At 38.0% G+C, this 13,435-nt stretch overlaps 1 protein-coding gene across 1 annotated transcript in view; it reads left to right on the top strand.

Moving 5' to 3' along the window:
• Positions 1 to 13,435, top strand: part of DNAH3 (dynein, axonemal, heavy chain 3) — a 60,216-nt gene that overhangs the window by 24,119 nt on the left and 22,662 nt on the right. Inside the window, exons 23-36 of the mRNA XM_010285741.1 lie at positions 881 to 973; positions 1,273 to 1,383; positions 3,130 to 3,244; positions 3,648 to 3,846; positions 5,190 to 5,298; positions 5,570 to 5,683; positions 6,764 to 6,940; positions 7,663 to 7,754; positions 8,178 to 8,397; positions 9,225 to 9,359; positions 10,598 to 10,709; positions 11,263 to 11,504; positions 12,084 to 12,184; positions 12,263 to 12,368. Of these exons, the coding sequence (XP_010284043.1) occupies positions 881 to 973; positions 1,273 to 1,383; positions 3,130 to 3,244; positions 3,648 to 3,846; positions 5,190 to 5,298; positions 5,570 to 5,683; positions 6,764 to 6,940; positions 7,663 to 7,754; positions 8,178 to 8,397; positions 9,225 to 9,359; positions 10,598 to 10,709; positions 11,263 to 11,504; positions 12,084 to 12,184; positions 12,263 to 12,368 (1,926 nt within the window). The remainder of the gene's footprint in view (positions 1 to 880; positions 974 to 1,272; positions 1,384 to 3,129; positions 3,245 to 3,647; positions 3,847 to 5,189; positions 5,299 to 5,569; positions 5,684 to 6,763; positions 6,941 to 7,662; positions 7,755 to 8,177; positions 8,398 to 9,224; positions 9,360 to 10,597; positions 10,710 to 11,262; positions 11,505 to 12,083; positions 12,185 to 12,262; positions 12,369 to 13,435) is intronic.

Below are 13,435 nucleotides of genomic sequence, written 5' to 3'. Positions count from 1 at the left end.
TCCCTATATGATATTAAATTAATACATTGCCTAAAGTTTATGTTTTTGGGGGAATGAGGTTTAAAACACTTAAGATCTGATCATGAAAGGTGTTGAGGAAGTGAAAGTGCAGACTGGTATTCTAGAACAAAAAGGATTTCCTACAAAAAGGAGTAATATTGTCCCAAATTTTGGGGTAAATTCCTCTAGGCGCTTTTCTGCGGCTTTGTACACCTACTACTTCTAAGATGTAGATAGTTTGATAGATAAGATACATATCAACCAATCTCTCTATATACATATGTATGTAACATTGCACAGCATGGCTGAAACAGAGAGGAATGAGGGAAATGATGAATGGCTAGCAATGGAGAATCAGAGCATTAGTTCAAAATGGATCTGTGTAGAAATAGTAGCATTATAAGTTTTGAAAAGTATCGCAGTTCTGGCTTTTTCTGCTGTTCTCAACATGAAGGTATGGAGCCGAATTGCTGTATAGTAACCAAAAAGAGATGAAAGGTGGGGTGTGTTGTGAGTTACATACCCTTTTTCCCTTAATCATCCAGGAACAAAACATGCCCTGGGTTAAAATGATCAAGCTTAACTGACCATGCAAGCTGTGATCTGTGTTTTTTATTTATCTGACATGAAACATATCCAGCTGTTTCTTCAGCTAGATTGTCTTTAGAATTAGCTTGATTTACCTGCCTTCAGACAGTGCTAAACTGCAGTATTGCGTGTCAGAATTTGGGAAATTTCAACCTTTCTTCCTCCTATATACCACACCCAGATCAAAAGAAAGCATATTTAAGCCTCACACATTTTAAAGAATTTGTCCTTTAAGAGGAATATATAATCAGGAAACGTGTATTGACTCTTTAACTGTTTTTCTTTTTTGAAGGGCATGGTAGAAAAATGGCTTTTGCAAGTAGAGGAAATGATGCTGGCCAGTGTAAGACAAGTTCTTCAAGATGGCCTCAGAGCATATATCAAGGTAATTGTTCCTGAATTATAGTATAAAATAGATTTCGCAAGCAATTGTACGTGAACAGATTGCTCAAATTCTTAACCAGGGAAATGTGTTTGAAGCAAAGTGGAATCCAGCTCTCCTTGTTCAGTAGGGAAGTTTTAACTCTGAATTTCTTGAAGAAAAAGTATCAAAGCATTCCATGCTGATTCTCATTTATTTGCAGCATGAGACAAAAGAAATTTGGGGAAAAGTAATTTTTATCAGTGCCATAATCTAATCATTTGTATGACTTTCTGTGTCTGGAATGGATCTTTTTGTTTAAGGTTCCTCGAAAAACATGGGTACTTCAGTGGCCTGGACAGGTGGTTATTTGTGTTTCATCCATTTACTGGACAGAAGAAGTGTGTGAGGCGATAAGGAAAGGAACTTTACAAGTAAGATTTTCTTCTACCTTTCTATTAATTAATCAGAGTTTAGTGCTTAGTAATAAAAAGCTCCTTCTAGCAAAGAAGATCCTCAGTCAACAACATACCATGGTTTACTCACGCAGCGTGATTTATTTTCTGTCCATTTCCTTTTTTCTTGTGTCTTAGCAGGGGCTTGTTCTCATTTGCTTTGTGTATCAGGAGAAGACCCACTGAAGGAAATATTATTACTTGTTTTTTACAAGTGATACTGGTGTAAATAAAAATACCAAACAAAAAGTGATAGAATGTGGTTAAACACTGTTTTATTTCTAACTCCTGTCTTTATGTGTGAAGCCCCAGGGAAAGTGCAGTCAGAAATCTCTCGTTACAGAATGGTACAGTTACTTGTCTGGTCATTGCTAGATCCTCCTCATGATAAAGGTGCAGCAGCCAATTTTTTTGTTTCATACAAGATGCTTTCTTTACGTGTTTGTAGCTTCCTTTTTGTTTTGTAGGTGGATGAGGATTTATTTGGGGATTAATTCTGTCAACAGAGTGTTTGAGCTGCTTTTTAAATGTGGAAATTGTAAAGTTATAATAAACTTCACACCAAGTACTAAATTTTAGTGTTAGCTCTTTGTTTCTGTATTATTACTGAATATCTTAGGTTTAACTTGCCTGTGTTCTTTAATACCAGTTGAAGATCTTATTCTACATATCCAGTCAGAACAATCAGAACTGAAAATACTTACTGCTTTCAAAGAAAATATCCTGAACGATCCATAGGTTAGGAAAAATAAGAAGGAATAACAGAACAGTGAATCACAGAATATAAGGGACCCCTGCACATCATGTAGTCCAACCCCTGCTTAAAGCAGGGCCAACTGAACCAGATTGCTAATGGACTTGCTCCAGTATGCCCTTGCCTGTCTTCTGTGAGGGAGCCGAAAACTGACACAGCACTCCAGATGTGGTGTCAGCAGTGCTGACTAGAGGGGAAGGATCACATCCCTTGACCTGCTAGTAATGTTCTTCCTAATGCAGCCAAGGATGCTGTTGCTGTTCTTTGCCTCAAGGGTACTTTGATGGCTTATGTTCAGCTTGGTGTCCACCAGCATGCAGGTCCTGTTTTGCAGAGGTGCTTTCCAGCTGGTTGGCCACCAGCATGTACTGGCACATGGGGTTTTTCCTTCCCAGATACAGGATGTTCCCTTTTGTTGAACTTCACGAGGTTCCTGTCTGCCTGTTTCTTCAGTCTGTTGAGGTTCCTCTCAATGGCAGATACCCAGCTGGTTTATCAAATGCTCCTCCCAGTTTTGTGTCATCTGCAGACTTGCTGAGGGTGCACTCTGTCCCATTGTACTTTCTATTCAGTAATGATAAAACAGTTTAAAATGTTTATAGTAAAGTTAGGAGAATCTTAGATTTCTATTAATTTTATTTACAAATTACTACTAATTTACAGAAGAAATCTAATCCAAATTTACCCAACAGAGAGAATCTGCTTACCTCCTATCATAGAATTTTGGCATTTCTGTTAGCAAGAAAGATAAGACTTCTGCTTACACTATTTTCAGGCCATAAAACTTCTTGAAGTGGTCGTAGTAAAATGAAATGCCAGTATATCAAAAGAATTTTAAATGTTTCTATAGTGCCAGGACTTCCATGACTATGTTTTGTTGGAAGGACTGTCTCCAATGACGGCATCCATGGGAGCTTAGGAACTGCTAGCTACAGCATTACATTAATGCCTGTGTTCTGTTTCTGTGACAGGATTTCTTGGAGAAGAGCAATCTACAAATTGGGGACATTGTTGAGTTAGTGAGAGGAAGGCTGTCCAGTGGAGCCCGGCTGACACTTGGAGCTCTTACTGTCATTGACGTGCATGGTAATGTGCAGTTCCTGGTACTCATGTTACATCTGGGGCAGTGCTGCTATCGTTAGTTGGGTGAATTATTTGCAAGAGGCAGCTAAAATGCTTTCTTTAACTTCAAACAACCTTTACAGAGTTATTGTGCAATGTCTTTGGGCAGATGGAGATTGCTCAGTCCTGCATAACTATCTCCCATCTACTTAGAACAGGCACTGGAATCTAGATCAAATTAAGCTGATTCCCTATGCAAAACAGATGCAGATTCCTTTCTAACATGAAAGCCAGCCTACTACTCTAAATGTTGATTTACTCTTACTTAGCTATAAGTAAATGTTAGTTTACTTATATGTTGTTTTAAGTAAGCTAGCATAGTAGAAGTGTTTAGATTTTTTCAAATAACCTGACTCTTGCTCTGCAGCTCGTGATGTGGTTGCTAAATTGGTTGAAGACAGAATCACAGATCTGAATGACTTCCAGTGGATTTCTCAGCTGAGATACTACTGGGAAGAGAAGGATGTTATAGTGCGAATGATTACAACAGAAGCCAAATATGGTTATGAGTATCTGGGCAATTCTCTACGTCTGGTTATAACCCCACTAACAGATCGATGTTATAGGTAAGGCCATGTTGTTTGTGAATAATGTTTTAATTTTTTTGATAGATCTGTATATACTTTCATTTGTTACAGTTAATAATTAGCAGGAACCTCAGCAGCTAAGATTTTCCTGTAGGATTTGGAAGCAAATCTTACATATGTTCTTTGCACAAATATGGTAAAATATTTACAGTGTATAGGTTTCTACACCAGTAGAGTAATAGTCTCTGTTGTATCCAAGAATGTGCTTCTGAAAAGAGCTGGCAGCTCATTGTACTGGAACTGTAAAGAACTCTAGAGTAGCACTGGTCAATTAATTTCTTTGAAATAAGACATATAGGTAGGGTATGCCTGCCTGTAAAATAAATGAGGTAATTACAGAGTCCTTCACAGATGTTTGAATGCAGTTAGCTTCCTGCTTCTCCACTTGCTTGCAAAAGGTTGAAATGGAAATACTTCATCCCCCAAGGCTGAAGTATTCAGGGGCATTTGGTATTTCACTTCTGGTAGGTGCTTGGAGACACAGGTCATCTCAGCAGGTAATTTTAGGTCAAAGGTTTAAAGAACTTTCTTTAAGTATCTCCAGGCAAATATATGGTGAGGATATAAAAATTTTACTCAGCACTGAGCTGTGAACTCACCATCGTGTAGAAGGCACTTGTAGTAAAGTGCCTATGTTTGGCAAATGCTTAATCTTTTGATGTTCACAGTGGTGTTGAAAGAGCCACGTGGCTGGTGCATTAGCTGTAAACTGGGGTTGCTGTCATTGGGATTAGCTCAATCTAAACTAAGACTATGCAGTCAGCTGTGCCAGATGTAGTTTCAGAGCAAGCAGTGAGCAAGCAGACTCTATTCAACAGTTAACTGCTTTTGGTGGCAAAGCCTTTGAATGAGGCTTTTGTAAAATAATCAGATCATCCCAGTGTTAACAGAGGTTTAATTTTTAGTATGAAAATCTCTTGGAGAGCAATGCGATTCCCACGTTTATGAAACACCCTTTATGCTTTCTCAGCCATTTCTGAAGACTGACTTCATTTATAAAGCGAGCTTCAAGTTCCTGTCATGAGGAGTGCCACTTGATGAAAATGTGTTTTTGCAAACTCTGCCGTTTTGCTTATGGCACTCTGCATTTGCTTGTGTAATTGGGGATATACAGGGTTGGATGCATGTAATAAAAAGTCTTAACATTGCTTGTAGGCCAAGTGGGTGAATGTGAGCTTCCACAATTGGGAATCAGTTATGAGACAATACTGGTTTTTTAGGGCAAGCTGCAAAGTCAGCAGGGAACAAATAAATCCATCCCTTCAGAAACAATCTGCCATTAAAGATTACTATTTCTAATGCCTCTGTTCTTGTTTATGTAGGACATTAATGGGTGCCTTGAAATTAAATCTTGGTGGTGCTCCAGAAGGACCTGCTGGGACTGGCAAAACAGAAACAACAAAAGATCTAGCAAAAGCACTAGCTAAGCAGGTACCAAAAAAACTTTTTTATTTCCATTGTTTATGTTTTGGTAGATATTCCTTGAAATGCCATTCTTAAGCAAATACTGCTTGTTCTGTACCTCTTCTTTATTCATGGAAATAATTGATAAGAAGCACTCATTTAGGATTGCGTTTATATGGCATCCTAGAATTGTAATACAATATAGCAATAATAATCCCTTCCCATTTTAGATGCTAAGAATTTTATAGTGGACTTTGTGTTAATATTGAGAGATGTTCTCTGTGTGTTTTTGTTGTAGTGTGTGGTTTTTAATTGCTCTGATGGTCTCGATTACAAGGCAATGGGCAAGTTCTTTAAGGGGTTGGCACAATCTGGTGCATGGTCCTGCTTTGATGAGTTCAACAGGATTGAGGTAATGTTTTAACTCAGCCAAATAAAATGATAAAGCTTTAATTTAAGACACAAGAGCTTTTAGATTTAGCTATGACAGCATTATTGCAGATTTCCTACTTTTATTTGTGGTCTAGGCTGCCTGCTGCAGGAGCACATGCCCATGTGTGCTGTGTTGCAGAATTCTTGTGTTCTGGGTTATTTTAGCTGGAAAAATTATGCCTGTGCAATTTCCTCTTTTGTATGTGACACTCATTCGTAGGGAAAGAACTGTCCTTCTCTTCTCCTTGAGAAGTCAAGCTACAGCTGTGGGGCTGTGTTTATCTTTGTTCAGCATAAGGTAGACAAATCCCCATGGAGGATTCCTGTAATGACTAGCTGAGTGACCTGATTAACTAGCTGTGTAACCAGACACATCTAATCCCCAACTTGGTCTTGCTCTGATTTTATTGTTTTGTTTTTTAATTTGGTCACTGACTTTGGCTAAGTTTTACTGTAATTTTGGTGGAGTTAGATTTAAGTAAATACTAGTAAATGTGGAAATTCCATTAAGATCTATTTTGTATCTTTTAGTATCCTTAACATGTTAATTTCTCCATTTGTAACTTATTTTTTAATGAATTCAAGTGTTAGCATTCTCATTTACCAGTATTTTGTTACCTTGATACTTCAAAGCACTGAGGATTGGCCCTAGGCTGCCTTACTCATTCTTTACCTTCACCCTCGATTTGGGGCATTGAGTGAATCAGTCTTTCTGAAGAGCCTAAAATCTTTATCTGAGGTGAAAGGAGAGTGCTTTTGGAGGCCTCCAGGGGGAGTTCCTGTCCACTTAACTTAGATGTCTACATTCAGGCAGATGATACTTCTTTCTGGAGACTTTTAGAAGCCTCTGTTGAACTGTCTACATTGGTTGAGTATGGAATGGTGGCACTAACTTTCAGAAGATTGCTTCAATAGACATCTAACATTTAGGCTCAGTTAACAGACATGGGGTGACTTTCACCTGGAGGAATGCAAATAAAGCCATCAAAATATACAAACAAAAAAATTTTATGTTGTCTCTAAGTGTTTTATGTTTTCCAAACTGTTTTGTCTTTATTAGGTTGAAGTATTATCTGTAGTTGCCCAACAGATACTTAGCATCCAGCAAGCTATTATTCGCAAACTCAAAACATTCATCTTTGAAGGGACAGAGATCTCTCTTAATCCTACATGTGCTGTGTTTATTACGATGAACCCTGGGTATGCTGGACGGGCAGAGTTGCCTGATAATCTGAAGGTAAATCTGGAATCCTGATTTCTTGTAGAAATTAAACAGAATTTATAACTTCTGATCTATTGTAATAAGAAAAGGAAGGCAGCAATCAAATAATACACTGATAACCCATTCAAGTATATTCTGCTGTGCTTTTCAATAAGCTTTAATAAACATTTAGGGTTGTACAAAAGGCACAGATGAAGGGTCTCAGTCTAATCATACTGACACCAGTTCACAGCTTTAATGGTGCTCTAAGTGGAAATTTTCCTGGTTTACAATGGCTTGGTGATCCAAACCCCAATTTAAATTTATTGTAACTTTGCAAGTTGCTGAGGCACTGCAGAGACTGATATGTTCCTAGTTCTTTTCCTAGCTTTGCCACAATTTTTTGCATGACTTTTTACATGACATTAACCATACCATGTGCTAGTTTGTGTGTTATGAAAGTGAGAAGAATAACACCTCCCTTTTCCTCTAATAATAGTTTTTTAGGATAATGACTCTTTCTAAATATTTGTTCCTACAGTGTTTAGGCCAGACCTCTTGAACCTTTTGATAAGATCAGAATAGAATAGAATTCTATTGCAATCTCATAGATTTCAGATGATTCCTAAAGCCATGAAAATGGGATACAGAGTATAGAAGTTAATTAATTTCTGGAGAGATACTATTCTTACAAAACAGGCACAAGTTATTACCACATTCCGTAGTCTAAGCTTATAGCTTACTTTTTTTTCTTACAGGCACTGTTCCGAACAGTTGCCATGATGGTTCCAGATTATGCTTTGATTGGAGAAATTTCACTTTATGCAATGGGATTTCTGGACTCTCGGAGGTAAGACATGCTTAATTTTCCACGTCAATTGAGTCTAATATACCTCATTCCTCTATAAGGTGTATTACATGTGTTTGAGGCATATAATTCTGGAAGGCTGTCTATGCTCTATTTCTCCAGAAAGTACTTTTTAATCTCTTGCTTCATCATCAATTCTCATTTACCTCCTCGTGTTGATGGATATGCACCTCTACACAGGATCATTTGGAAAATGTATCATAATATCAAACAGAATTCCTAAATGACACACATGTGCTCTGGCATGATATAATCCACAGCTCTGCTTCCGAGGTGTCTTGGGCCATCTTGTCAGCTGATGTGTTTGATAATCACTGCAGTTACTTTGTGTATATAGGTATTTAAATTATTTTCCTTGCATGGTGAGATATTTTCATTCTACATGTGATATTTTAATATCCACAGTCTTGCCCAGAAAATCGTTGCCACTTACCGTTTGTGCTCTGAGCAGCTGTCCTCTCAGCATCACTATGATTATGGAATGCGTGCTGTTAAGTCTGTCCTGGCAGCAGCAGGAAACTTAAAACTGAAGTATCCAACTGAAAATGAAAGCGTATTGTTACTTCGGGCTTTGCTGGATGTTAACTTGGCCAAATTCTTGGCACAGGATGTGCCATTGTTTCAGGTAAGCTATCAGGCCAGTAAGTTTTGTGATAATGAGGTCCATTATAAGAACCTACAGAAACAGGTCATTATCTTAATTTAGAACAGTTTGATCTAGATGCTGCCATAATAGTGTAGAGTTATTTCAGTCCACTGCTCTGGATGTACTCTTTGGTTCTGTTTGTACTATTCTGAAAAACAAACTTCCAGTGATGTCTTTTAAGTTATTCTATAAAGTGTTTTATAAAAGATATCTTGCTAAAAGTAACTTTGTGCTGTTTCATTCATGGAAACCATTCTTTGAAGTTTGCTTTCTGGCTTTGTGCTGTGAAACCGATGTGGACAACTAAATTACTGTCAATTAGAAATTTGAAGTCAGGATGAAAATTATTACATTTCTGTTTGCATGCTGCTTTTTAATAGAAAATAAAGACTATGTTAAGCTATAAAGGAATCAATATTAAAGACCTAAAAGCAATGACACACAGAGTCATTGCTCTGAAATTTCAGAACACATACCCTTCTATTTAATCACTGAAATTCTTTCAGCCTCTTTCAACATCCTTTCCTGTAATACTCTTTGGGGCAAATTTGCAGAAGGTTAAGGTTCCTTTTACAATACCAGTGTGTGTATGAAAAGTGCGGACACTTGTTTCTGTCTCATGCATACAGAATACTTTCATGGCTATGGTTTGCCTAGAAGTTAGTTTTGGCCAGCTGAGGACACTTCCTCTTAAGCTCCTGTTACCTGTATAAATATTGTTTTAACTGTAGATTTTTATGCTTTGGGAATTTTCCCTTTTTGTAATCTGTGTTTGAATAGTGTTCTATTCTGTGTTTCCTTAACAGGGCATCATATCTGACCTATTTCCTGGAGTGGTTCTTCCTACACCAGACTATGACCTATTTGTCAAGGCACTAACTGAAAATATTAAAAAAATGAATCTTCAACCAGTAACATGGTTCATTGGAAAAATTATTCAGGTTTATTTTCACATACTTCTGGGGAGAAAAGTGTGAGAGCAGAAACAATCTTCATTCACTGTCTGTGTCATGAAAGAATAGCTAATAGTTTCCATGACCAATTAGCAGAATATTACAGTGTATTTTCACTGAGTAAAAATCATGGAGTAAAAGCACGCTTTGCTCATAGTGATTTTTTTTTTTTTTTTTTTTTTTTTTTAATTCAGCCTGTGAAGATGCTAACATGTGCAGCCACATTGTAGGTTTTATGGTTCAGGACAGAAAATTAAACTGAATCTGTTGCTAGCTGTAGCTTAGTGAATAGAACGGTGGACTGGGAGTCAGGCCTTGTTCCCATTTTGCTCACAGTCTTCTTGAAAAGTCTTGAAAGAGATGACTTTCTCGCTCTTGCTTATGCTTCACCTCCAGCTCTGTGTACCCATTGTCTCCCATTTACCAGTATTAGTGACCTTTTAAAGAATGCTAAACTTTTTTTTTTCTTGTGAGTAGTGCCAGCCTAGTGTCAGAGTAATGGTGAGGACAAAAATGCATGGCCTGGGGCAGGATCATGAAGGCCCCTCCAAACAGCAGTTCAGACTTTATGGCTTATTCTCAGACTTGGCTTATGCTGCTTTGCAAACCATGCATTATCTTTCATTTAAATAGGGGTTTAAGCTAAACCAGAAAAGATCAGCCTTAACCTGAGATTAAAAAAAAAAATCTTCTTAGGGCTTCTTACAGGTGTATTTGAAGATGTTCTGTTTAAAGGCTTTGACTTGAGTTCTGGCAAGATCTTGTGGGGTGACTGAAGAAGTTACCACTCTTGCAGCCCAAAGTCAGCTTCTGTGGGACAAGTCATGTGACAGATCCTCAGAACTGTAATTTCGATCTGTTTGTGTTGGCGTCATTGGTAACCATTGATTTCAGTTTAGGCTTTTACACTGGGCCATGATCTGCAGTGTCTGGTTAGTGCACTCACACCCTATACAATGATGCTGTCATGAGGGATGACATTTAGCAAGGAGAAAGGGAGGATGTCTGGGGGCAATGACTTAAATGATACCAGTGAGAATTGCCATAATAATATGACTGCCTTCTGATTCGGGTTAACACTTCGGTCAGCCTTAATATAGACTGCAGATATTTGGCTGATATTTTGTCCTGTCACATCTGAGTGTAGGAGAGATACCTCTAGTTCCATACACATGATGCTTGATTTTGTGCTATGTTGAAGAATCAGTATCTTGTCACTGATGCAGATATATGAAATGATGCTGGTGCGCCATGGTTTCATGATTGTTGGAGACCCTTTGAGTGGGAAGACCTGTGCATACAAAGTGCTAGCTGGAGCCCTTGGCGATTTGTGCGCAGGTAACGTTGTTCAGCCACAAACTTCTCATGAAATGAAGTTAATTCTATGACTAATGTTTTTCCTTTGCAGAGATATGCCCAGGTTGTTAATTGTCCTATATTCTGCTTTCTTGACTGGGAAGTGTCTATTCATTGAGCTATTTTTGTCTGATGTATTTGTCTGGAAGCATTTTTGTCTGCATTTACTGGAATAGTAAAAAATACTAATATGTTTATGCTTTTATGAATTTTGTTAAGCATGGTATTTGTGCATAATACTCTTGAAAAAACTAGCTCTGATAGGGACATTGTAAGTAACTCCCATAGACATATAGAAAGTATTCTGCTCTGCTTTTCCTTGTTCTCATGTGCTTTTGCACATAGGACTTTGTACTTTCCTTGTATAAGTAAGGGAATTTCTTAGTTAATACCACCTAGCTGCCAAATGTCTGGGGTTTTTTTGCCTTGGGCAGCTAAAGTAGGATCCTCAGGAATCTTCTTGTTCTGTACTTAAGTTGTTGAATGAAACTAACCTATCAAATTCTCAAGGTCATCTATTTGTCTTTTTACACAGCAAAATCCATGGATGAATTTGCTGTTGAATACAAAGTTATTAATCCCAAAGCAATTACTATGGGACAGTTGTATGGCAGTTTTGATCCTTCAAGCCATGAGTGGACAGATGGAGTTCTTGCAAATGCCTTCAGGGAGCAAGCATCTTCTACTACAGATGATCGGAAGTGGATTATTTTTGATGGCCCAGTGGATGCAGTTTGGATAGAGAACATGAATACTGTCCTGGATGATAATAAAAAGGTAGCCTAATTTTTTCCAGTAACCTCATTCTTGAATATATATACTTTATTTTAGTAGTAGCAATGTTGTTACCATGTTAGTCAAGGGAGGTCTGAGACCCAGGAAAGAATGATGTGCTTAAAAGCATTGCTTTTTTCCCCAATTATGTGAGTGGTTTTAGTAGATAATATTAAGCTGTTACTTCTCCCTAGAAGCCTTGTCTTGCTCCTACTTTAGTGAAATGAGGTTGCTCACTGAGGCTTTCTTATTGACCCTTTTAGGAAGCCGAAATATATAAACTCGGTTCTGTAACTGAAAACTGAACTAGCTTAAATTACTTAGTGAATAAATTAACTAAAAAAAAGCTGCAGATCGTAACTGCTTTTCCTTGCAGAGTTATTTAAAGATAGAGCATTGTTCTCTGTGTCTTTGCAAGCCATTACAGTAACATGTGGAAAAGTTGAGACAAGGTCACAAAATATCATGTGTTGTGAGAATATGAATGAGGGAGTGTTCAGTGATTTTATGACAGGCATTTCTTTGACTGGACGATCAGCACTGACATGACTTGATCAAGTTTATGTGATGCTCTTCTTCTAGCTATGCTTAATGAGTGGTGAAATAATTCAGATGAATTCAAAAATGAGTTTAATCTTTGAGCCAGCAGACTTAGAGGAGGCATCTCCAGCAACTGTCAGCAGGTAATGAGAAAGCATTCAAACTTGAACTGCCCCGCCTTGCACATCTATTCCTGTACCATAGCTTTTTGTTCTTCCCAGGTGTGGTATGATCTATATGGACCCGCAACAGTTAGGTTGGAAGCCACTGAAGGATTCCTACATGAAAACACTGCCTCCAAACCTGCAGGAAGAACACCTAGAGCTGGTGCGAGACTTAATGTTTTACATAGGTCTAATTTAGAAGATTAACTTTAAGGTGATACTCACAGTTTGCCCACTTGAAGGCAGGCATGCAGAATCAAAACTTTTTGAAGTGCTTTAATGGTTTAGAGGGTCCCAGATCTCCTAGAGATTGTAAATTATTTTGTAGCAACGAATGTCAAATGTCATTGCAAGGAAAGTGCCTGAGAACTGGAAATCCCATGAGTATTAGAAATGCAATGTGGGAAAAACTGAAAGACTCAAAATGTCTTGAACTTGTCCTTCTTCTGTCTAAGACATCTACAGTTTAGCTTGAGAAATGCTTACAGTAATATTATCATCATTAACAGCTTGATCTTCAAAGCCTTAGTCACCTCATGAATCCTTTCTAAATAGTCTTTTGTGTACTGGATTGCTTTCATGAATGAAAGCTCTTTGTGTTGTGTATTGTCGTAGATCTTCAGTGTGCATGCAAATAAAAGTAGGTGTTGGTGGAAATCAGCTTTTAGTTTTATCAAAATTCCCTTTTATTGAGCATTAAAATCTAGTGAAAGAATCAGAATAAGATCTGTCCATAATAGGATTGGAGCTGGAGAAAACTTTTATTTCCTTGATTTGACAAAATCCCCTTTGAGTTTTTGCAGGAATTTGGGACCAAATTCAAGAGAAGTACCATGACTAGAAGAGCTCTTTATTGTCAGTTTTCTTAGTTCATCAAAGCAAAATAATAATTTCTTAACCAGCAGATAACTCGACCCTTTAGTGCATCTGCTTGAGTGCTAGTCCCTGTGAAAAGGCCAGGTCATGATTCCTCTCCTGTTTTCCTGCTTGAGTTCATGCAGGAGATACCACCAGTCATGGTCATTATCTGCCTGCATGCTGTGATACTCCTGCAGGTACCAGTCAGTTCCAGCTTTCTGGAATGTCTCCCGTGGCACAGTATCTATTCTGGGCCCTCAGTAAGGGCCTGTCCTTTTTAAGGGATCCTTTATCTTAGTTTCTGTTGGAATAATTTTGTTGTTGCCTAAGGAGAGCAGCAGTCTCCATAAGCTGAGCTACTGCTCTGCTGTC

Source organism: Phaethon lepturus, unplaced genomic scaffold (assembly GCF_000687285.1).
Source record: "Phaethon lepturus isolate BGI_N335 unplaced genomic scaffold, ASM68728v1 scaffold2254, whole genome shotgun sequence".
NCBI lineage: Eukaryota > Metazoa > Chordata > Aves > Phaethontiformes > Phaethontidae > Phaethon > Phaethon lepturus.
Note: the sequence above shows the minus strand (reverse complement) of the source record. Positions and strands in the feature narration are given on the sequence as shown.